This window comes from Hakea prostrata, chromosome 2 (assembly GCF_041222555.1).
Source record: "Hakea prostrata isolate BN-2017 chromosome 2, UWA_Hpros_2, whole genome shotgun sequence".
In the NCBI taxonomy this organism is placed as follows: domain Eukaryota; kingdom Viridiplantae; phylum Streptophyta; class Magnoliopsida; order Proteales; family Proteaceae; genus Hakea; species Hakea prostrata.
Genome location: NC_142601.1, coordinates 1,363,236 through 1,386,467, shown reverse-complemented (window position 1 = coordinate 1,386,467; position 23,232 = coordinate 1,363,236). Strand labels below are relative to the sequence as shown.

At 39.1% G+C, this 23,232-nt stretch overlaps 2 protein-coding genes across 2 annotated transcripts in view; both read left to right on the top strand.

The window, feature by feature from the left end:
- The window catches only part of PECT1 (phosphorylethanolamine cytidylyltransferase 1), a 112,012-nt gene extending 95,646 nt beyond the window's left edge, over positions 1-16,366 (top strand). Inside the window, exons 7-9 of the mRNA XM_089143746.1 lie at positions 756-821; positions 1,224-1,346; positions 15,543-16,366. Coding sequence (XP_088999872.1) covers positions 756-821; positions 1,224-1,346; positions 15,543-15,614 — 261 coding nt within the window. The 3' untranslated portion in view covers positions 15,615-16,366. The remainder of the gene's footprint in view (positions 1-755; positions 822-1,223; positions 1,347-15,542) is intronic.
- A 1,523-nt stretch (positions 16,367-17,889) lies between these two features.
- LOC149023189 (calcium uniporter protein 1, mitochondrial-like) lies at positions 17,890-22,875 on the top strand. The gene is made up of 2 exons (XM_089143745.1): positions 17,890-18,594; positions 22,045-22,875. The coding sequence occupies exons 1-2, from the start codon at positions 18,154-18,156 to the stop codon at positions 22,474-22,476; spliced, it is 873 nt and encodes a 290-aa protein (XP_088999871.1). The 5' UTR covers positions 17,890-18,153; the 3' UTR covers positions 22,477-22,875.
- Positions 22,876-23,232: the final 357 nt, after the last annotated feature.

Genomic DNA, 23,232 nt, shown 5'->3' with positions numbered 1-23,232 from the left:
AACTAAACTAGGGCTTAAACTTCACACAGAATTTGGACTTCTAACTGAAACAGAACTTGGACACTCTTAACGTAAATAGAAAAATAAATCCTAATAGTTAATTAAAATACAAAAGAACTATCTACCCTTAACTTAACTGGACTAGTAATTTTAATTCAGAAAATGAAAATAAAACTGACCCCTAATCATCCTCTGAAACTGAATTAGAGAGGGAATTCGAACTAACTTGGACTAGTACAACTTCTAGACAACAATAAATAAGAAAATTTGACAAAAGTAACCCCTTATAAAACTGAAATTCACGAACTGTCGTGCTAAATTCAAAGCCCGATTGGGATCTGGCTACTTGCAGCCTGGTTTCCTAGATTAGATCAAGTTGGTTGTATCCTCTAACTGCATCAGTTATCCGATGTCCTTTATCTATTGCTGGCGAGATAACCAGAATCACTAATTTCGCATTCTGCCGCTGAAAATGGAATCCAAAATAATGAAGGGGAAGGGTTAAAGTTTACCGGTTATAACCATGGTTGGTTACATCCACCCAGGACATAGATTAAATATTGCTAATAAATATGATTGTCACTCCATAATGTGCCATGCCTTTCCTTGTCAACCTTCTTCCTTTCATTCTCTTTCACAGGGGGTTTGTCAATTTGCAATTCCATTCTTTAAGTATAATTTATATGTTATTTTCTTGTTTCACAGAGTGCATGAATTATGCATTTTTCACTCATCTCAGATTGTGATGACTGCAGATTACAACCTTTAATATCTCATTGGTTGTCCACGGAACGGTTGCAGAAAATAATGATTTCCAAAAGGTGAAATTAGTTGTACTGTTCTGATGTTCTACTTATTGTCTATTGATAAAGAATCTGTATCTTTTTTCTTTTTCCATTAAATTCACTGCAGATATCATCCTGATAAAACCCCTGGTTAGACTCAATAAAAGATTACTCTGAGATGTTTTGTGCCTGATTCTTGGTGCAAATGCTGGGTTTGGCACAGACTGTCATCTCCTATTGAGAGATGGAATCTCTGCCTAATTATTTTTTTTAAGTTATTTGCAGATATCATTCTGATAAATCCCCGGGATTAGTAAACCAAGATCCTAGTGTGCCAGATTATTAGTGCAAGTGTTGCGTTTGGAGACAGAATGTTTCTCATATTGAGTGATGGAATAGTTTTTTTTATTACTAACTTGAAATGTGATCATGTTCCAGGGTAGTTGCAACCCTTATGCTGTTCCAATGAGTATGGAAATTTTTCAAGTGTTAGATAGCCCGCTGGATATCACAACCACCACCATAATAAAAAGGATTGTGTCAAATCATGAAGCATATCAGGTTCTTTACTCTCCTCACTAGTTGTTTTTATGATTTCTGGTAATTCAAATCATAGTGTGTTTGCATGAAGTTGAGACATAGATATATGTGAAATATGATTCAATGATGTGTAAACTTTTTTTTTGGATGAATAAGAAATTGTATTAAGAGAAAACAACACACTTACAACATCGCACAATAAAGCAAAAATAAAAGAGCACAGACAATGCAACACAGGCAGGGCCCAAAGAAGATGGGCCGAACGGGGCCAAAGAGACTATTTTGCAGATTTTTTCCTATTCTTCTTATTTTTGATGGGCTTGAGATATACCAAAAAGTCTTCGCCGAATGGGTTGTGCCCCTTAGCTAAGCGATTGCTCCTTCTACAATCAGTTCGATCAAGAGCACTCGAAGGGGAGGAGAGAGGAGGATCCGAGATGAGCGTGGAAGGTGAAGGATCACTAGTGGAGCATGGAATGAGGGACATGGGCTTATGGGGCGAAGGGCCCAATAAGGAACAATTTGATGGGTTCAGGATGGTAAATGGGTTGGATAGCTCCAGCCCATGGGCCGAGGAATCCAAGGAGGGGTAGTTAGGGGAGGGTGAGATGGGGCGAGAAAGGGTATTGTGGTAGGAGAGAGAAGATGTAAAAGGGAGATTAGAGATAAGTCCTATCCCATTCACTGAAATAGGAGAGAAGTGAGATAGCAGAGGAGCGGCAGATGTTTCAGGTTCAGGGCTTTCATGGAAGAGGGAAGAAGCAGTTCGGAGAGCGTGGGTGAGGGGCGACGACTCGAGGAGGCAACCAACAGAGGAAGGAGGAGCCTCGGATACTGTGGAAGGCGTAGGTTCACAGACTTCGATAGTGGTAGCAGCGGTTTAAGCAACAGGTGGATGGCAGGGGTTTTCAGAGAAGTTTGCAATCAGGTGAACTGTGCAAGGGATAGGGATAGCGGCATATTGATCGGACTTCCGTTTGGAACGATTCCTCCGATAGGTACAGGTTACCGGCGGTGACCGAGAACTAGGTAATCCAATAGAAGGAGGAAGAGGAAGAAATTTGCAGCCGATGGTGATGGGGATAGCGGAAGAAAAGGGAGAGGGGTCTGAATGTTCAGAAGCCTTAAAATCGATCTGAGTAGCATCGTTTGGAGCAGCAACTTCCAGAGCAAGAGTAGCAGGAGGACTCGATTGAGTATGGGCCATTTTGATGGCAGAAGCGGCAGCCTTCACAGAGAGGTCAGAAGCTTTGGTGCAAGCGATGGTTGGTAGAATAGGGTCTCTTGTAAGTCGTAACATCGACAGAGATTTGATTCAGTTGATCGATTAGAGATCCAGGGATTTTAGGAGGAGCAGGAGACATAATGTCGATCAATAGAGGCGGAGAAAGCAGAGCTTGCATCGGTGATGTCGCAGCAAGGGCAGCAGGGGCAGCGTGAATACTTTGTTGTCGGCCAACATGACTAGATGAGGAAGAAGCTTTCAGTGCAAGGCATTCGGAGCTGTCATGGCCGAACATGAGGCAGGAAGTGCATCTGGAAGGAACCTAGTCATAAACAATAAGCTAATTGAAGTGCAGTCCCGAATCATCAGCAATGGCGATGCAAGGAGGGAGAGGCTTTGATGCAGGCATATCCACACAGATACAGGTGTAGGACAAGCGCTCAAGCTTGGAGGTCTTCAAATCAGAGCGAAGGGGGCGGCCTAATGTAGAGCCGATGCGACTGAGGCACTCGGAATTCATGAATTCCAGTGGAAGTCCAGGGAGGCAGATCCACAAGGGCAGCGAGTTGAAATCACAGCCTCAGAGAGGCGTGGAGGGTTCCTAGGGCTTAGTGAATATTGGGGATTTCCCTAAAAACCAAGAGAGAACCCTCAATGGCCTTGATTCTACAGGAGACAGAGGCAAATTTGAACAACAGAATACCATTATCGACAACAAAGGTGTTCAAGGAGCCAACCGAGTTCCACTGTTTAGCAAGCGAAGCTTTGATGATACCAATAGGGGGGTAAGGGCCAAGGAATTGTCCAAGAACAGCCTGTTTCCAGTGGAGAATTCCAGGGTCAGTAGCAGAGGAAGGGCATCTGACCAAAGGAGTAGGGGAATCAGATGCAGGGGGAATGAAGGAGAGAGTGCAATCTGGAGAAGGATTGGGTTTGAAAAGAGCATTCCAGGCCTTGGGCTGAGAAGAAGCAGGATCCACAGTAGGTGAAGATGAGGGGATGGCCAAAGGGGTGGGACAGGGGAGGAGGTGGACATGGTGGGATATCACTTACTAGAGAGGGGTTGAATGGAGCAGGGAAGAAAGGAGGGAGAACGGAGGAGCTTCATCTTCAATTTCGCAGTGGATCTCTACATGAATCTTGCAATCTGTGTAAACTTATTATATTGTAAAAATACAAGATAAGATTTACCCAAGAAAGAATATAGAAAGAGAATGATTTTTAATGCTTTTGCAAGACAATATTGTAAGAGGGATAGCTGTCCTAGACTGTGTTCTTTCTTTAATGGGTAAAAGGGACGGACAGGTGTTTAGCAATAATATAAAAGGAAAAGCTTGGGTGTCATAATTGACGCTATAGTACAGCATTAATATTTCGAGAATGTTTCAGAGACACTGCAAGATATACTATGTCAAAAGGCAACCCAGAAGTATGCCAAATTGGCATTATACACTCCAAAATGTCATCTAAAATTGCATAATAGTACACTCCCTTAATATGTTCTGTTAAGTCATCCTTCTTTTTTATATCCAAAATACCCTTAGCCATTGTGACATTACTTTATTGCCCTTGAATCTCCATTTATATTTATCCCTCCCCACAACCACAAGTGTGCATACCCCTACCACCACCATGGATGCCATTTCCTGTCCACGACAGAGGAAAAGGGGTGGTTTTGGTTTCTTATGTTGGCGTGAGAAGGATAGACAAGGAAGGGGAGAGAGTAATGGGGGATGGAATAGAGAAGATAGAAGGATAAAGAAGATAGGGGAAATCTCGAATTAAACAGTCTTGAAGAAGGGGAAGAGGGAGAAGACACTTATAAGAAGAAGAAGAGGGGGGCTGCAAATGCATAAAGCTCAAGCTTCATTTTTTTTTGTTCTAGAAGTCTTTTTTCTTACGATAATGTAGAGGTCCATGTATAGCTTGGTAAAGCTTTACAAGAAATGAAAACTCGGTAAGCTGAAAAGAAACTAATATCCTAGAAACTAGTGACAATAAACTAATTAAAATTAGAAGAGTAATTTTCATTTTGACTCCCTGCGGTTTGATCCAATTCACTTATTAGTGCAAAAAAAAATTGACATTTTGCATTTGCCTCTCTTGGGGTATCCAAGAAAACCAATCAAGGACACAATTTTTTATGACCAAAATGCCCTCATACATTATTATTTTTTTTTCGATTGCACAACTAACCAACAAATTAGCATAACATATACAAATTCCAATCAAACAATGCTAATAAAGAAACTAAGGTATGCTTGTAATTATGAATATTTTTTTTAAAACATTCCAGAGTTTCTTAGATTTTAAATTTGCAAAATCAAGCCATTTATTGAAACTAGATGGAAATGCTTGAATGTAATTAAAAAAAAAAATCCCCATCTGAGGTCTCTAGCATGCAGATCTTGAATGACCAACCTTTCTAGAAAATAGAAATCACCTCGTTGGAAGCATTCCATCATCAATCACTACAGTGCAAAGTTTAACTTCTGTTGATTTCTCTTACAACAATCTCTCTAGCTTGGTACCAAGCACTGGTCAATTTAGTTACTTCAACTCTACTCCTTCATTGGCAACCTAGGACTTGGTGGCCCATACTCAGTGCCTTGCAAATCTGGGTTGGCAATGGCCACCAACAAACCCATGTAAAAAGGAACACTCTCTTCTTCGATAAAACTCATCCTTGTAATCGGCCTTCTTGTCTGCTTAATAGCCTTTGTTGTGGTTGCCATAATCAAAGCTTGGTCACTAAAGAAAGTTAGTGACTCCAACGCTTGGAAGCTAACTCATTTCCAAAGGTTAGGTTTCACCTGTGACAACACGTTGGAGTGATTAAAGGAGGACAATTGAAACTTGTTTATTATCCTTATCCTCATGCTTGTGGGCTTTGGCTCTCACAGATTTTAAGTCCTATTGTCACTTAGAAGCCAAATCATACCTTTATCCTCTCCTCATCAATCGATCAATGACCGATCCATCAAAGTTCATTCATCTTCTTACTAAAACGTCATTAGTTTTTTGTTAGTCTTTACTGACAAGGTTGTGTTAAAATCAGAGACAAAGATAACCCTTTTTTTTTTCCTTTCACATTGAAGGGTTTCCATCTGGATTTAGGTAAGGGCTTGATTTTGCAAATTAAAATCTAAGAACCCCTTTAATGTGAAGAAAAAAAAAATTATACTTACAACTATACCTCAATTTTTTTAATTGAGAACGTTGGGTTGGATTATATATATGTCATGTAATTGAAAAAATAATGCATAAGGGCATTTTGGTCATAAAAAATCAATGTGTCATTAATTGATTTTTTTGGATGCCATAAGGGAGGCAAATGCAAGATGTTATTTTTTTTACTAAAATTGACTTAGGCCAAATTGTAGGGGATCCAAATAAAAATTACCCAAATTAGACACTACTAGGCTTTATACCTCAGCCACATGCATGAATAAATAAAAGGGTAATTTTCATCTGGACCACCTGAGATTTGGTCCAGGTCACTTTTAGTCTAATTTAAGTTTTCTTTTGCATATGGCTCCCCTGTGGTTTCAAAAAATGATTAAATAAGGACAAACTTAACAGAAACCGTTAGTTTAGTAATTTTTGTGATGAAAATACCCTTTTTTATTATTTATTTATTTTAATTTTTCTTTTAAAGAATTTTATTTCTTTTATTCAATCTACAAAACAAAAAAAATAATTAAAAAAAAAACTTTATCAAATAACTCCCTCTCAAAACTGAAACCTCTCAAAAACGAAAATGAATATGCAGGTTGAAGCTTCTAAGCCCCACCTTCTGCAACATCTCAAAATGAAGGCGAAACGCCAACAATCTCCTTCATTTAGCTTTTCATTTTTGGAAGGCTTTCTGTAAATGGAAAACTGTAATGTGAAAGAAGAGAGAGACTAGGTTACTGCCCAGCTCATTACAGGTACCAGTAAAGCTTTTCATTTAGCTAAAGTCAGTTTAAGTTTTAAATGGAAAACAGAGCAGCAGAGTATAAGAAAGAAGAGAGACTAGGTTACTACCAAAAAACCCTGAAAGAAACATAGAATACGGAAGATGGAAAATTGACGAAGCAAAGGTGAAGTCAGTTTCATTCAATTAATGGATTGATACACCAACCCATCTGCATTGCAGGAAGAAAATCTCTTTAAAGCTGCAAATTCATCTTTCTTCGTCTCGATTAAGCTTCCAGTGAAGTACTCTTTGTATTCTAGTTGAATCCCCGCAAAACTAGGTTTTCGCCCATACCCACCACCTCCTTCAACACTTCCCGAGGAGAAGGAGGTTGCTTTCCTGGGTACCTGTAGCGTGAAATCAACGACAACGCTCCTCCTCCTCCTTCTAGTCCCTTCCGAGGAAGAATCGTTTCGCAATCCTTGACAGTGAATGACCACATGAAATCAGCTGCATCAGCACGGCATAATCCCTCATTCTGCCGCTTGGGAAATTGTTTTCCTTTAGAGATCTAATACTCTCCGATCCGTTAAACCCTTCTCTGTGATTCGCTTTGATAAGAGATTCTAGGGTTTCTGGGCTGGAGGAGTAAGGAGGTGGAGATATATCTCTTCTCTTCTTAGCTCAGTTGTGTGATTTTGAAATTGTTCCTTTTCAGCAATTGCCTCCGCTGCTTCGCTTTCTCGCTTTCTTCATCTTCATGCTTTTCCTCTTCTTCTCCGACTGCTCCTTTTTGTCTCCTCTTCTCATAGGTCTATGTAGAAGCGTCCCCGGCTGTCTCACTAGTGGATTCGGCCTTGTAGACCTTGTATTCGTTTTGAGATGTTGCAGAGGTGGGGCTTTGAAGCTTCAACCTGCATATCCACTTTTGCAAAGGTTTTTTTTTTTAATTGTTTTTTGTTTTTTGTTTTTGTAGAACGAATAAAAGAAAGAAAATTCTTTAAAAGAAAAAAAAAATTAAAACAAATAAATAAAAATAAAAATAAAACAAGGGTATGTTCGTCACAAAAATTACTAAACTAACGGTTTCTATTAAGTTTGTCCTTATTTAATCATTTATTGAAACCACAGGGGAACCATATGCAAAAGAAAACTTAAACAGGACTAAAAGTGACCTGGACCAAACTTCAGGGGGTCCAGATGAAAATTACCCTGAATAAAATAGAAACTAAATTAAGGTCCTAAACCTCCCAAGAATAAAATCTTCATAACATATGATCTTGGGCCTCACAAAATCCTCTATGAATGTCTCCAATACACTAAATAATGGGTTGTGACACTGTTCATGTGAACAGTATTTTGGCCTCCCTTTTTCATGTTTTGAGGTGGCCTTTAATGCTGGTTCAAATTGGTTCCCGGCTGGTTGTCTTGCATCAATTCTCCATCTCTTAAAAAAAATCATCCTCAAGCTACATAGAAAAATCTGCCTCATGATCAGCACCACAAAATAAGGATTTGATGTGTGGTTGCAGCACATTTCGGTTACAATCACTAAGAAAGAAATTAGGGGAAATAAAAAGGGAGGAGGAAAATATATTAGGGATAGAAAGATCTTAGGGATGAGAAGAAAAGTAAGGAAGAGAGACAAGAAGGTTGAACAGACTGCAAGATAGAGAAGAGATTCACCCAAGTTTGAGCTCGGGTACCAAATTAATGGGGGACAAAGTAGAGAAGAAAGAAGGATAAAGAAGATGGGGGAAAAAAGAGGAAATCTCAGAAGATTTAGTCTTTCAGATGGGGAAGAGGGAAAAGAACACTCACAAGGAGGAGAAGAGAAGGAAAAAAGGGGGGGTGCAAACGCACAAAGCTCAACCTTTACTTCAATTTTTTTCTTTTTTATTCCATATTTTTCTTATTGTAATGTAAGGGCCTATTTATATCTTGGCAAAGCTTTACAATAAATAAAAACTTAGTAGGCCAAAAATAGAAACTGATATCCTAGTAATGAGTAATTACTAGTAACAATAGAATCTTATAAATATAGAAGCTAATCAAAATGGCTTTATATTTTAGCCACATGCATGAATAACTAAAATAGAAACTACTGAAGAAGAAGCTAAACTAAGGTCCTAAATGTCCGAACTACTGTCCTAAATCTCCCAAGAATAAAATTTGATCTTGGGCCCCAAAAATCCTCTATGAATGTCCCCAATACACCAAATAATGGGTTAACACTGTTCACATGAACAGTATTTCAGCCTCCCTTTTCATGTTTTGAGGTGGCCTCCAATGCTGGTTCAAATAGGTTCCTGGTTGGTTGTCCTGCATCAGAGAGATTGCAATAACTCTTGAAAAGCAGCTCAATCCAATTACTCAATAACGGGTGGTGGTGCAAAGAGGTAAGAGTCATGGGTTGTTGAAAAAACATCTATTACAGGAAATTGAACCACAGAAATACAAATCTATCATTTACCCATTGTTGAAATAAACGATTGTGGTAGAATGGCTTGTTGATCAATGATCCCATGCCCTCTATTTATAGTGAAGTGGAAAGTACACTATTATATAAATACCCTTACTTGGGTAACACGAAATAGAATTTTACATGAATACAAACTCTAATTGAACTCCTAGTAGAATCCAACACTCCCCCTCAAGTTGAGGCATAGATATTAGTCATGCCAAACTTGCCTATAATAGGAAGGAAATCTCTTTCTTTCAAACCCTTTGTGAAAACATTTGCTACTTGATCTCCAAATCTCACAAAAGGCATGCAGATAAGCCCTTGTTCCAGCTTTCCTTTGACAAAAAACCTATCAATTTCAATGTGCTTGGTTCGATCATGTTGCACCGGATTATTAGCAATACTAATAGGAGCCTTGTTGTCACAATATAACATCATAGGGTTTGGAACTTGGACTCCAATATCTTGCAGCAAGCCTTTCAACCATAATAGTTTACAAACTCCACGAACCATAGCTCTATATTTAGCTTCAGTACTGGATAAAGCTACCACATTTTGTTTCTTACTTCTCCAAGTAACTAGATTACCTCCAACAAAGGTACAATAACTTGAAATTGACTTCCTGTCTGGAGATCCAGCCCAGTCTGCATCAGTGTATGCTTCTACTTTTAGATTATCAGTGGGTGACAAAAGTATTCATTTTCCAGGAGTTCCCTTCAGATATTGTAGTATTCTGGTAACAACCTTCATATGAGCTAAATATGGATCATGCATAAATTGGCTCACTATCCCTACGGCATAAGCGATGTCTGGCCTGGTGTGGGACAAGTCAATAAGCTTCCTACCAGCCTTTGGTATCTTACTTTGTCCACTGGTTCTCCCTCTTTTTCTTTAAATTTAGCTCCAGCTTCAATAGGGGTATCAACTACTTTACACCCCAACATTCTCACTTCTGATAATAAATCTAGGACATACTTTCTTTAGGATAGGAATATACCCTTCTTTGATCAAGCCACCTCAATCCTTAAGAAATATTGTAACTTCTCTAGATCTTTAATCTCAAACTCTCTGCCAAGAAAGTCCTTCAACTTTTGAATTTCTTCACCATCATTCCCTGTGATGACAATATCGTCTACATAAACAATGAGAACTGTGATGTTAGTACCCGACTTCTTGACAAATAGTGTATAATCAACATTGCTTTGCTTGTACCCAATAGAAGTCATTGCCTTCCGGAGGCGTCCAAACTAGCATCTAGGAGATTGTTTTAACCCATAAATTGACCTCTTCAATCGATAAACTTTCCTTGTAGTTTTGTCATTGGAGAAACCATGTCGGATTTCCATATAGACTTCTTTTGCTAACTCCCCATGTAGTAAGGCATTCTTTACATCTAGTTGGTGTAAGTTCCAGTCTTTGTTCATAGCTACAGACAACAGAACTCTGACAGTGTTTAGTTTCGCTTCAGGGGCAAAAGTCTCATGATAATCAATCCCATAGGTCTGGGTAAACCCCTTTGCAACTAGTCTAGCTTTCAACTTGTTGACTAATCCATCCATATTTTGTTTAACCACAAACACCCATTTGCTACCCACTGTTTTTTTTTTTCTGGAGGAAGTGTAACCAGCTCCCAAGTGTCATTTTTCTTCATTGCCTGCATTTCCTCTACCATAGCTGTCTTCCATCTCTTATCAGCATAGGCTTCCTAACAACTTTTAGGAACAGATACAGATAACAGAGAGGATATAAAAGCACGGTAGGAGTCAGACAAAGAGTTATAAGAAACATATTTAGCTATAGGATGTTGAGTACAAGATCTGACTCTTTTTCTAACAGCAATAGGAAGATCAGAAGAAGATACTTCAAGGGGAACAGTAGAATCTGATTCTGGAGCAGGAGACTGAAGTGGTAACGTGTCACCTTTCTCCACCTGCGGGGAGAGGCGTATAGTAAAGGCAAGACTCATTAAAAATTATATCCATGGATACAATGGTTTTCCTAGAAGGAGGATGATAACATTTGTACCCTTTCTAAGTAGCAGAATACCCCAAAAATATACAGCGTAGGCCGCAGGGAGCCAGCTTACTCTAGTGGGCTGTGATTCTGGCATAACACACATCCAAAAATCTTTGGGGGAATAATAAAAGAAGAGACTCCCTGGAGAATCTCATTAGGACATTTAAAACCAAGTATCCTACTGGGCATCTTATTCATAAGGTAAGAAGCAGTGAGTATAGCATCACTCCAGTATTGGTCAAGTACATTCATAGCAATCATAATTGAATGGGCTATCTCTAAAAGATGCCGATTCTTCCTTTCGGCAACCCCATTTTGGGTAGCAGTATCAACACAACTGGTGTGGTGTATTATGCCAAAGTCAGAGAGATATCTCTAAAAGTTACCATCAATATACTCTGAGCCATTGTCACTGCGAAGGATCTTCATAGTGGCATTGAACTGAGTTATAATCATATTATGAAAATCACAAAAACATCGCAAAACCTCTTCTTTTTTTTTTTTTAAAGATAAATCCATGTAGAACGAGAGTGATAATTAATAAAAGTAACAAAGTTACCTATGGCCAGTAATAGACACACGTCGGCAGGGACCCCACACCAATATGAATGAGCATTAAAGGAATAGATTTTCTACTATGAAGAGAAGGTAAATTAGTAGAACGAGTCCGCTTCGCAAAAATGCAGGGCTTCACAAAAAAAAATCAACCTCATTACAACAAGAAACCAAATCAGGAAATATTTTCATAAGAGTTCCTAGAGGGGGGTGACCTAGCCTATAGTGCCAATGATGAAGGTCTAATATTACCGAATGGACCGGATTAAAAGATGTAGTCGAGCAGGAAAGTAGATCCTCTAATTGGCTCGAGCAAATAAAGTCCATTGTCTAGTTTACCACACGTCCAATCTCCTTCCCCATGACCAGATCCTAGAAAACACAGTAAGATGGGAAAAAATCACTTTACAATTCAAGTCATGTGTAAGACTATTGATAGAGAGCAAGTTAGTAGTGAAAGAGGGAACATGTAAAACTTTAGACAAAGAAAGTGATGTAGAATGCTGAATGGTCCCTTTTCCAGCAATGGAAGAATAGGAGCCATTAGCAATTTGAACTTTATCCTTTCCAGAAGTTGGAGAATAGTGTAAGAAAAATGAGGATAAACGTGTCATATGATCTGTGGCTCCTATATCAATAATCCAAGGAGTAGAAATTAAAAAAACTTGGAAACTTGTAAAAGTGTTACCTGAAGTAGCAAGGTAGGAGTTGGTATGGGTAGTAGAGGAAGCAGTAGTAGAGACTATACCGGCAGTAAAAGACTACAGAATACGTCGCAAAGTAGTTAACTCCTCCTGTGAAAAACCAATGTATGCAAAGGGTGTTGTGGAAACTGTCTCAGAAAGATTAGCCTTTGGTTTTCCCTTTCTTTGTGCTCTTTTTTGCTCAAAATCAGCAGATTTCCCATGCAGTTTCTAACAATTGGCCTTGGTATGATATGGTTTATGACAGTGCTCACACTTGACAATCTCCTTAGCTGAATCAGATTTAGAGCGAACAGACTGTAAGGCTGATTCCTCCATAATATGAGTATGAAGCATGGCTAATCGACGACTTTCCTCACACTAAACAAGAGCATAAGACTGTTTTAGTGTAGGAGAGGGAGAACGACTTAATACTTGCACTCTGATCTGATCGTACTCCATATTCAAACCTCCCAAGAAGTCATATACCTAAATCTTATCAATGTGCTTCCTATAGTAGTCACATCAGCTGGGTTTGTGGGTGTGATAATCCCCATAATGATCCAACTTTTGCCAAAAAGATCGCAACGCGGCATAATTTTAGGCCACAGTCAGTTCCTTTTGGGTAGTCTCATGAAGCTTCTTTCGTAGCTCATAAACCTGTGCATCATTCCCCAACTGTCCATATGTTTCAATAGTAACTTTCCAGATTGGGTTGTAGTATCAAGTAATAGATATCCACGGGCAATATTTGGAATCATGGAATTCAAAAGAAATGACATAATAAGAGAGTCATTCGAGATCCATTTATCCTATAAAACACCTGTGGTAGTGGCGCCTGTAATGTGTCCAACAAGTCCTCTTCCGACAATAGTCAAGTAAGCAGAGCGAGACCAAATTAAATAATTTGTTCCATCAAATCTTACCGAAAGAGGATGAAGAGTGGGGTAATGTTCAAAACTAGTGGGAGCAGTAGTACTATCGGTGGTTGCCATGTTGAAAAAAATTGGTTGCAATTCTTCAGTCATCACCCTTCAACTGAAACATCGCAGAATGTAATAGCCAAACCACAATTCAAAAAATGCATATAAGAAACACCATGTTTCTTTCTTTCTTTTTCTTCTTCTTTCTTTTCTCTTTTTTTTTCCTGGAAATTACAAAAAAGTCCCTGCAAAATCTGAATTTACAATTAGGCCTCAAAACTATGCTAATTTACACATAAGTCCTTGAAAATGTGTACATTTGCAAATAGGCCCCTAAAAATTGTAAATTTGCAAATAGACCCCTAAAATTGTAAATTTGCAATTAGGTCCCTGAAAGTTTGTAAATTTACAAAACTGAACCCGCAAACATTGTATTTACGTTTTCTATTTTTCTTTTTATTTTGGTTGGGCTGATCGAAACAGAAAACATAAATACAGCAGGTGGTCTTCAGGAGTCTCTCTTTCAGACGAAGGACGAGAGAGAGAAAAAAAACAAGAGAAGAACTCACTGTAGGTTCCTGAAACAGCTGGTCTTCAGGAGTCTCTTTCAGCAGAAGTTGCAGAAGCTCCGGCAGTTTCAGGATCAGCGGCAGCGGCAGAACCGAATACCCTATTCGAACCGATAACTGAATCGTATTTGTTCTTCTCATCTTCTTTCCTTTCTTTTTTTTTCTGGTTTTCGAGGCTGAACTGAAATGATAGTGCAGCGGTGTGATGGATTTGAAAAGGGAAAAAATTCAGAAGAATTGATTTCTGCGATGGTTGCAGAATTACAGTTGTAGAAGAACAAGAAAATCTGCGAAGGGTTTTGTGGGTTTGAAGGAAAAAAATAGAAGAAGATCCTAATCAAACTTAGGCTCTGATGCCATGTTGAAATAAACGATTGTGGTGGAATGGCTTGTTGATCAATGATCTCAAGCCCTCTATTTACAATTAAGGGGAAGGTACACTATTACATAAATACCCTTACTTGAGTAACAAGAAATAGAATTTTACATGAATACAAACTCTAATTGAACTCCTAGTAGAATCCAACACCCATTCACTTGCCTACGCTGATGCTGATGCTGATGCCTCTGCTGTTGTTGCAAGACCTTCATTCTCTGAGTTCTCATTTTCCAACCTCAAAAGTGCCACCAGACTTCATCATCTCGGACAGAGGTGAAACTAGCACCTCTGCTTCTCTCTCTTTTCTCACAAAACCCATCTCATTATCTAAATATTTCGGTTAATAAAGTTTAAAAATTTGTGTTTGATTTGACTTAACTAATAACCTGAGTCTGCTTGAGGTTCTTTAAGAAGACCATGAGATGAGAATGGAGGCCAAAGATGTTCATTTTGAATTTCTTTTTGTTTAGATTTTAGACTCAAAAGCAGCCAAACTAAATCACGCATGGAAAATATAAAATTTCCTGATTGATTTATGGCATTAAAAAGTTGAATCTTTTGCTGTATTTTTGGTTTGAGTATAGTCTTCCTGGAATTTGAAAATGGAAATTTAGGATTATAACTTAAGAATCATGAAAGGATTGCTGGAGGAAAAAATAAGCGGAAGGAACAAATCTGCAGATGAGTTCCAGTGATGATTCTTGTTTTCAGGAAAATTATCTTTCTATATTTTGTCTATTGCTTTCCTGCATTTTAAAATGAAAGCTCATCGCTTCCCCTTTCTGCATTTTGCCTTGTGCTTTTTCTGGTATGGACTATTGGAATGATGATTCTTGCACCACCATTCTAGTAGGGAATTCTAGGTGCCTTTGCCAGCAGATATGGCTTGAATGGAGAGGATGAGGAAGCACTGTGTGAGCAACAGGGTAAGTGATTCCACCCCCTGTTGCTTCACCCAGCCCTGCCACCACCCCAACCCTCTCTTGCCGTTGTTGAGCCTCTCTAGATCTGACTTGATCTGCCGTCTTTTGAATGGGAATAAGAATCGGAAGAGAGGAAAATTCGAGTCATGATTTTTTATGTTGAATAAAGGGCATATTAGTCTCGATATTAGAAGAAATAGAATAGGGCATAACACTAATAAAAATATACGTGGAATCCTCTAATCAGTTAACAGTTGTAGCACAAAAGTCAGGGGTGACTGCCAATTTGACGTAGTTCTAGGGTGCGTGCCAAATTGATATATTTGTCATTTTATCTTGTATGTCCCTGAAATTCTTCCTAATATTTTTAACTTCCTATTTAAGAACTTGGTATCTTTCAATTGTCAATGGGTCTGCTTATTGTCCTTTAAAGAATTGAAATAATTTTATTTCCTTAAAAATCTGAATGAAAATGGTTGAGAGTCTTGAGACATTGGGGCAGTACTTTTTTCTAGTTTTGTATATCTGGTTTGTATGAGTTGTTCCCCCCCTCCGTTTAACCATTTCTTCCATCTGCAGAAGCGCAATGAGAAGAAGGCTGAAAGTGAACGTAGATACTATGAGGGAAAGACATACGTGTCAGGTGATTGACTTAAAAACGGTTCTCAAGCAGATCGTACCAGCCTTCGTGTACTGTCTACGGAGTTTCCAGTCGTTGTTTCTTTTCATAGTAGAGGTGTCTATCTATTAATAGTGGCTTGATATCTAGCCAATCCTAAATCCTACAGGGATGATATTTTGGAAGATATTTCAACCGATAGATTGTAATTGGTGTTCAACGAGGTGGCCCATTTCCCATTTCCCTCCCTGCGAGAGTGGGTAAAAACTTCGGGCTGCTTGGTCACTTTCATTATGGGCTTTGCTTTATATCATCATTAAACTTCGCTTGTACTTGCTATGAGGACGACACTATTTTTCATTTTCATACTTTTGGCATGATCGATAGGATTTATGAAATGAATTGCGTTAGATGACAATAATTCTCTGACCTGTTTACTCATGGGTCTTTTTTTAAGAAATAAATTAATGTTGGTCCTCTTTAAGGCTTTCATGGTTTACATTTTTTTTTTTTTGGTAGAATACATTTTTTACTTTTAACTATTTTTTAGAAATCAGTAAAAAAAATATATTGTGGGTTAAAATACAAAAAACGCTTGGTAATCAATTGGTAAAATAGATTTTGTTACTAAAAAAGTACGTTTGGCATATTTGTCTAGAAAAATATTTTTTTTCTATGAATTTTTAAACTTATATTAAAAAATAATAATAATAGATAAATAAAGTTTGGCATAGACCCATCATTCCCAAAATCCCGAGCTATTGGCAAGTGAATCTATTGATTTTCTCACCCATTTCAATACCCAAAAAAAAAAAAAAAGACTTCCTCACCCGTTCTAGAGATGCACCAAAATCTGATGCATCATTTATGTGCGGCACATGCCAAAGGCCAGACCCCTTCAGGAAATCTATCAAAGCATTAACCTCTATTTGGGAATAGTTTCTACCGCTCGCCGTGAGCACAGAAGAAGAGTGAGATGAATCGCTGCAATTCTAGACCTCTCTCTGAATTTGGTAAGAGAGAGGAGAGAGCCGTGAGCCTCTAGGAGAGAAAATCATAGAGGAGAGAGCCGTTTCAAGAGTGAGGAGAGAGCCGTGAACAGAAGGGAGAGTGAGAGATGGAAAAAATGCATAAAATTCAGGGTTTTTCTCTGAATTTCGAGAAGAGAGAAGAGAGAGGAATATCTATTCTGGGTTTAAATAAAATCAAATTTTAGTTGAACTGGTGACCGTTGGATTTCCTAATGCCACAAGGCACAATCCTAAGGGGGAATTGTAGGAAAAGGAATTACAGAGGATGTGAATCTGTGGCTAAGATCCCCCTATAACTTGTAATGGTATGGGTCTGGCTCCCACCCTTTGGCCTCTCGTTTGGCTGACTTTGTTTTACTTGTTACAGGGATGGTGAGGGGTCAGGCAATGTCTGCATCTTGGTGTTTTTCGCTTGTACTTAAGGAGAGTTGTGTGACCATTAAGTCTATGGTGGCTCTTTTGTGGATCCTCTTGACTCTCTTTCTTAAGTCTTCTTTATGGGATACGTGTGGTAAGATAATCTTCACTGAAGTCAAAGCATGTTACCATGGAGCTAGAAGATCTCAAATCTTGGTTGCCGATACCTTCTCAACCGTGGCCAGTCTATCTGGTGTCACTTTTGGTTGAAGCTATACCCCTGTTGGGTCTTTTATGTTTGTTGATGTGTTTAATTAGGTCCAGTATGGGTAACTCCAATATGGTTGCCAATGCCTTCTCAAACATTCACTTTACAAAACTAGCTAAAAGTGATTTTGCATTTACAAAACTAGCAAAAATAGTGTTTTTTCACCTCTTTGGACATATTTACTCTTAAAATTGACCATACCGGCATAGGGGTGAAAATGTCCAAAGGGTATGAAAAAATAATGATTTTACCCTTTTGGACAAAATAGTGATCTTCCCGTTGGATGTGATTAGTTTTAGGAGTAAAAAATGTCAAAAAATGTGAAAAATCAATATTTTAGCTAGTTATGTAAATACAAATTCATTTTTGATTAATTTTGTAAAGTGAAATATTAAGTGACTATTCTCATAAGAAAAAAACCTAAAAACAGCTAATCAGTTAATTTTCCCAAAAGTTTTGGGATAAGGCAGGATTTGTTTGTCCTGTTGAATTTGGTAATGATTTTATTACCAGTTATTTCCCCAACTTCCAGTCAAATCTGCGTCCTAACGCTTACGTGGTAGCTTGAAAATAATGAATGATTTGTTTGGTCCGAAATTACTTTTTGAAAATCAAGGAGGGAGAGATACAATGCACGTTGAAGCTCTAAAAGCAAGCGTTGCGGTCTGTTGCCCAAGTTCCGCACCGCACGTCGCTCGACGTTAAAACAACAATTCCGGAACCTGAAACTCCGCCCCTTTAGCTCTTCGGCGTTTATTTCCATATCCACATGTGGTTCAAATTCTCTCTCTCATTTGATCTGATTTTTTTTTAATTTTTCTTCCTTTTTATTTTTTCGGTAGATCTTTCGATCTGATTATTGCTTAGGGAAGGAATGCCTCATAGAACTTAATTGAGAGGGATAGTGCATATCAAATGTGGCGATTTTCAGGTACTCTGTTAAAACGGAGTCTGTTTTTAACTTCGGCGGCGAGAAAGTCGTTTGGGCTGAGATGTGTGGAGTCCGAGAGTTGTGGCTGCTCGTCGGTAACTTCACCTTCCTCCGTAGAGGCATCATCGAAGGAGACTGATTTTGATGACAGCTGCAATGGGAGAGGAGGAAGCGTAAGCACAGGCGCAGATGCCATATCGTTCTCTGAGGCAAGGAAGCTAATACGATTGGTGGAAGTGGAAGCATTGAAGAGGAAGCTTGTGATGGGAGGGAAGGAGGCGATCAGCTATTCTGAGCTTCTCCAGGCTTGTGAAAGCATGGGCGTCGCCAGGTTGCCCGGTGAAGCTGCAGTGTTCGCCCGAGTTCTTGACGAGGCAGGAGTTGTGGTCATTTTTCGAGACAAGGTCTATCTTTATCCTGATAAGGTAAACATGTTCCAAGCTCTTCAATTTAGTCTCCCTGTTTTCTTTTTCTTTTCCCTCAAGGTCTTTCTCTGTTCTTGTTTTGGATGGGGAACTATTTAATTGAACTGTGTTCCCTCGCCCCCCTCACTTATCCCTTGTAGTGGGAGAGTTCCTGGGTGAAAGAACTTGGGGGATGGCCCATATTAAAGTTGTCTTCTGCTCGCTTTTGCTTCATGGGGGATTTGGGATGCAATGGGTCCCTGGGATAACTCCTGGTGATCAATGTGTGTATTCAGTTCCGCACACAATAAAAGGAAAACGAGGGCGGTTAGGTCGGGGCGCAAAATGAAAAGAAGTGAGACAGAACATACATGGTTAGGATTAAGTGTTTAGCAGTGGGTTTGCGTTTCTTTTTGGGTGGATGCTTTTCCAGAGAAGTAAGAATCACTCTATTAGTCTGAGCTACAAGTTCTATGGACACATCTTTATTATTGACGGTATACATCCACAAGCGTCATATTAGTTTTCCCTATTCTTTCACTCTCTGTCATTCTACTGATGTATTCTTAAAGTTTTATTTTATTTTTTCTTTTTCTTTTTGACTTTAGCTTAAACATATACGATGCAGCAGGCTACATTTACTAATTGAGATCTAATTATGGGTGTATGAATCAGTCCCATATAGTGGCATTTTTGACAAATGCTGTTATACCACCTGTTGAAGTGCCGCTGTTGATCCCTTTTCTTGTAGTGTTCTCTCACTCATTTCCCAGTAAACCTGTTTTCCCATAGAGTCAAGAGAGTTATGCTCAAGAGCCACCACTTTCCCAAATATTTTCTTACAACCCTAACGCCTTCAGTGTTCTGTTCGTCCTACTGCCTTGACTGGGGATCTTATTTTAAGCTCCTATCTCCAGTTTGATTATTCATTTTTGCTGAGGCATTTTTGCCGCTGCCTTGAACGGGATCTTGTTTTACGTTCCTATTCATCATATTCTATATCACCATGAGTGCAAGATATGCTTGTTTCCATAAGAGAACCTGGTAGGTATATTCAATGATTTATGCATCTTAAGGCCAACTTTGAACAGTGGAAGCGCTCTCTGGTCTTGTAATGTACTTCCATAGGAGATTCTGTCAGTTTTTTCAATATTTTATGCATCATAAGACCACCCTAGAAGGGTGGGAGAGGCCTAGCTTTGAGATAATAATTTCAGCTGCGCTGGCATTTATCCGTTGAGAAGATACACCAAAGGTTGTCCTGCTGGATGTTCATTCCTTGCAAATTGAAGGTTCTCTTGGTTTTGATTTTCATATTGATTAAATTAAATAGAAAGTTATATTCATAGAATTCAGCTCATAGAGTTTTCAGTACTTTATCCCACCCTGATTTAGTTGTCTGGTCTGCTTTGGTTGCTGGATTTGTTCAATCCGGAAAATGTGAAGAGGCTTTACTCTTGTTCAGGGAAATGACACATATGGAAGGTAGAAAAGCCGATCCCATTTTAGATGCAAGCGTATTGGCAGCTAGTGCTCGGTTGGCAAATGTGAGACCAGGTAGGGAGATCCACGGTTATGTTCTAAGGCATGGATTGGAGGTAGAAATCATGGTTTCCTCTGCCATTATATATATGTACTCAAAGTGTGGTTTTGTTGGCCTGGGGCAGGGACAAGAGGATTGATGTAGTTCCAAATAACAACAGAACTAGTTCAAGGTAGAAAAATATAGTGATTCTTGGTGACTCAGTTGGGGTGTACGGATGGGATGATGTCGAATGAGGTATTGGATGGTTGGTTGGCTACGGGATTTGGGTTGTGGGATAATGAAGGATCAAAGGGGCTCTATGTGAAGGTGGGAGTCAAACCGTTTGCTAGGTAGAAGATGGCTTATGGGGTGGGGTTCTCGAGATGGGGTGATTTTCTTGAGTGGGTTCTTGAATTCTTGAACGAATCTTGGAACCTTTTTTCTTTCTTTTATTTCTTGTTTCTTCTTTTCTGAATTTCCTAACTGCCAAAAGATCAAGAAGGGAAAGAAGAGGCAAGGAAGAGGGGATGGGCTGGAAAAGGGTTGGGTGGGAAAGAAGAGGAGGGAGGATGGGGCTTACAATGTGGTAGGGAGGGGGTATTGAGCAAGGGAGGGGGGTAGCAGTCTGACTTATTTGGAAGGGAATGAGCTGGATGATGCTTCAAGGCTGCTGCAAGAATGGAAAGGATGAAGGAGGACAATGCTTGCAGAATTGTACCAAAACTCTCTCAATACTTCAACCCAGGTTATGGGCAAGGTTCCCACGCCTCCAAGTCTTTGATTTCTTATTAATTCTCAAGCTGTCTTGTTTACAAGGAGGTGGGAGCTTCATATAGCCTTGCACTTGGAAAATAGGCTTGGACTTAAACAAGGAAACTAACTTGGACTCAACTAGGGAATTCACTTTAGACTTGTATTGTCTTTACAACTCAACGACTAATAACAAACCTCCCAAGAATCTTCTAGAAAGACAAACAACTTGCAAAAAGTAATAATTATCCAGATGAAACTTGCTTTAAAATTGATTTCACTGGGACTCCTTTTACCAGGACTCTCACAATTAACTCAGTTGAAAAACTAAAAGCAGATATGGACTCATAAAAATATCGAGGAAACTACTAGGCACTTTTTATGGTCTAAGGAGGTGGGGAAAAGACCAAAGTACCTTTCTGAGGGTTCGGTCAGCCCCTGGTGTGCCAATGGGCTTGGTTTTGGTCCAACTGTTGCTGGTTCTTTTGGGGGGCTGCTTACGCCAGGAAGTAACTGTGGGAGGAGGAAGGGCATGGATCTTTCTCAGAGTCAGATGTTTATCTGATAATTAGTTTTGTTAACATGTTTCATTCAACATTATCATTTATAAAGATAGAATGGTCCCTTAATTATATAATTACTGGTCTAAATACTGCTTTCTTGCAGACATGTTCCATTCAATTTTCCATTGTAATGATACACGTAAGAACCAAATTAAAGGCCTCTTTTGATTCCCCAAGTGAAGAATTAAATTATTGTGAATCAAGCTTTCTGATTGATTGGTTCATAAATTTTGGCTGCCTGGTTATCTGCATAACTGTCGAAAGGCAGTTCTCTGAAGGATAAAAGGATTGAGATATTGGCTTAAGACCTATAGCTGCTTTTGCAGTGCGCTTTAGATCTCCACAATCGACAATTTGATCCCTGTCTAACCTTTTAATGCTCCGTTAGTCATTCTCTTCTATTACTTAAGAGTAAATGATTGCGGATGACAAATACATAAGTATATTTATCACCAATTAAAGATCCCCAGTGTATGTGGTCTTGTGAATTTGTCATATTATTACTTCAATTACTGAGGAGGACATATTTTTCTTATGCTTCTCCTTGGAAGCCTGGGATATTTGCTTTCTGATTTGAACTTTTGCCCAATTTCCCCCCCCCCCCCCCCAACTTTTCTTCTTTTTTCTTTGCAGGTTGTGGAACTAGTAAGAAGTGCACTACCTTTTGCTCTCACGCCTGAAGGTGATCCTAGGAGAGATGAACTGAAAATGCTGCAAAAGAAAAAGGAAGAAATTGACATGCTGGCCCACAAGCAGGTGTTCCGCATCCTTTGTTCTGGTCTGGGGTTTGCAGTAGTGCAGGTGGGGCTGTTTTTCCGGCTCACGTTCTGGGAGTTCTCATGGGATGTCATGGAACCCATTGCATTTTTCAGTACAGCTACTGGCCTGGTGATCGGTTATGCCTACTTCCTGTTCACTTCTAGGGACCCGACATACCAAGACCTGATGGAAAGACTCTTCCTTTCAAGACAGAGGAAGATGTTTAGGAAGTACAATTTTGATGTTGATCGTTTTCTGGAGTTGCAGAGAAATTGCATATCACCTCCCTGGCCAAAGGACAGATAGAGGCAATTAGAAACTGTGGATGGTTTCATATATATTAAGCTTTCGGGTTCTTGAATTCATGAGTATTTTATGCCTCCTTGAGGTATGTTTTGTGTCCGTCCACATCTCTGGCTAGTGAATTTTATAAAAAATTTATTTGACACTGGTAGATGGGTACCTGTATGAAGAAGAAAGGTGAATCAATTGGGGGTGGTTATTGGTTGTGGGAACGCTAGTTCTTTTTCCCCTCAACCACTCCAACCAACACCCCCCCCCCCCTTCTTATTTTTTCCCTGTCCACTCGGGTGCCTTGTTCTTGAACTCCAACCACCGAAAAGAAACAATAAAAGTTCTCTTGTTTGGAAATGTGGCATCGTTGCTGATTCTGTGTCTTCTTTTTTTTTTTTTTTTGGTTTTTTAAGTGTGTGTAAGCTTTCAAAACAAATACATCTGATGTCCATCTCTGCATAATTAGTTGCATACTTATCTGCCAGTTCCATAGTTAAAAATTAGTATTGGGGATTCAAAATTACAAAAAGTGATGGAGTTTAATTTTGGAATTAGATGAAGTGACCAATATGATTTTGTTAATTAGGTAGATGGCATTTCTTTTCGAAATCCAATCGCAGTTCTCCAAATGGGTTTCTAATAATGGGTTTTGACTGGTTCTTGGAATATATCAGTTTTGTATTTAGCATTTTCTACTCTGTTTTCCTTACTATAAAGAATATCCATGGAAGCATCTACTCATTTCATCTCTTTCTTTTTCATTTTTTT

Bases quoted from the DNA above. Each gene is read 5' to 3' on its own strand.
- LOC149023189 (XM_089143745.1), top strand. From the start codon at position 18,154: ATGTGGCGATTTTCAGGTACTCTGTTAAAACGGAGTCTGTTTTTAACT. The intron at 18,595-22,044 runs GTAAACATGTTC...TTTTCTTTGCAG, and splicing joins TCTATCTTTATCCTGATAAG to GTTGTGGAACTAGTAAGAAG.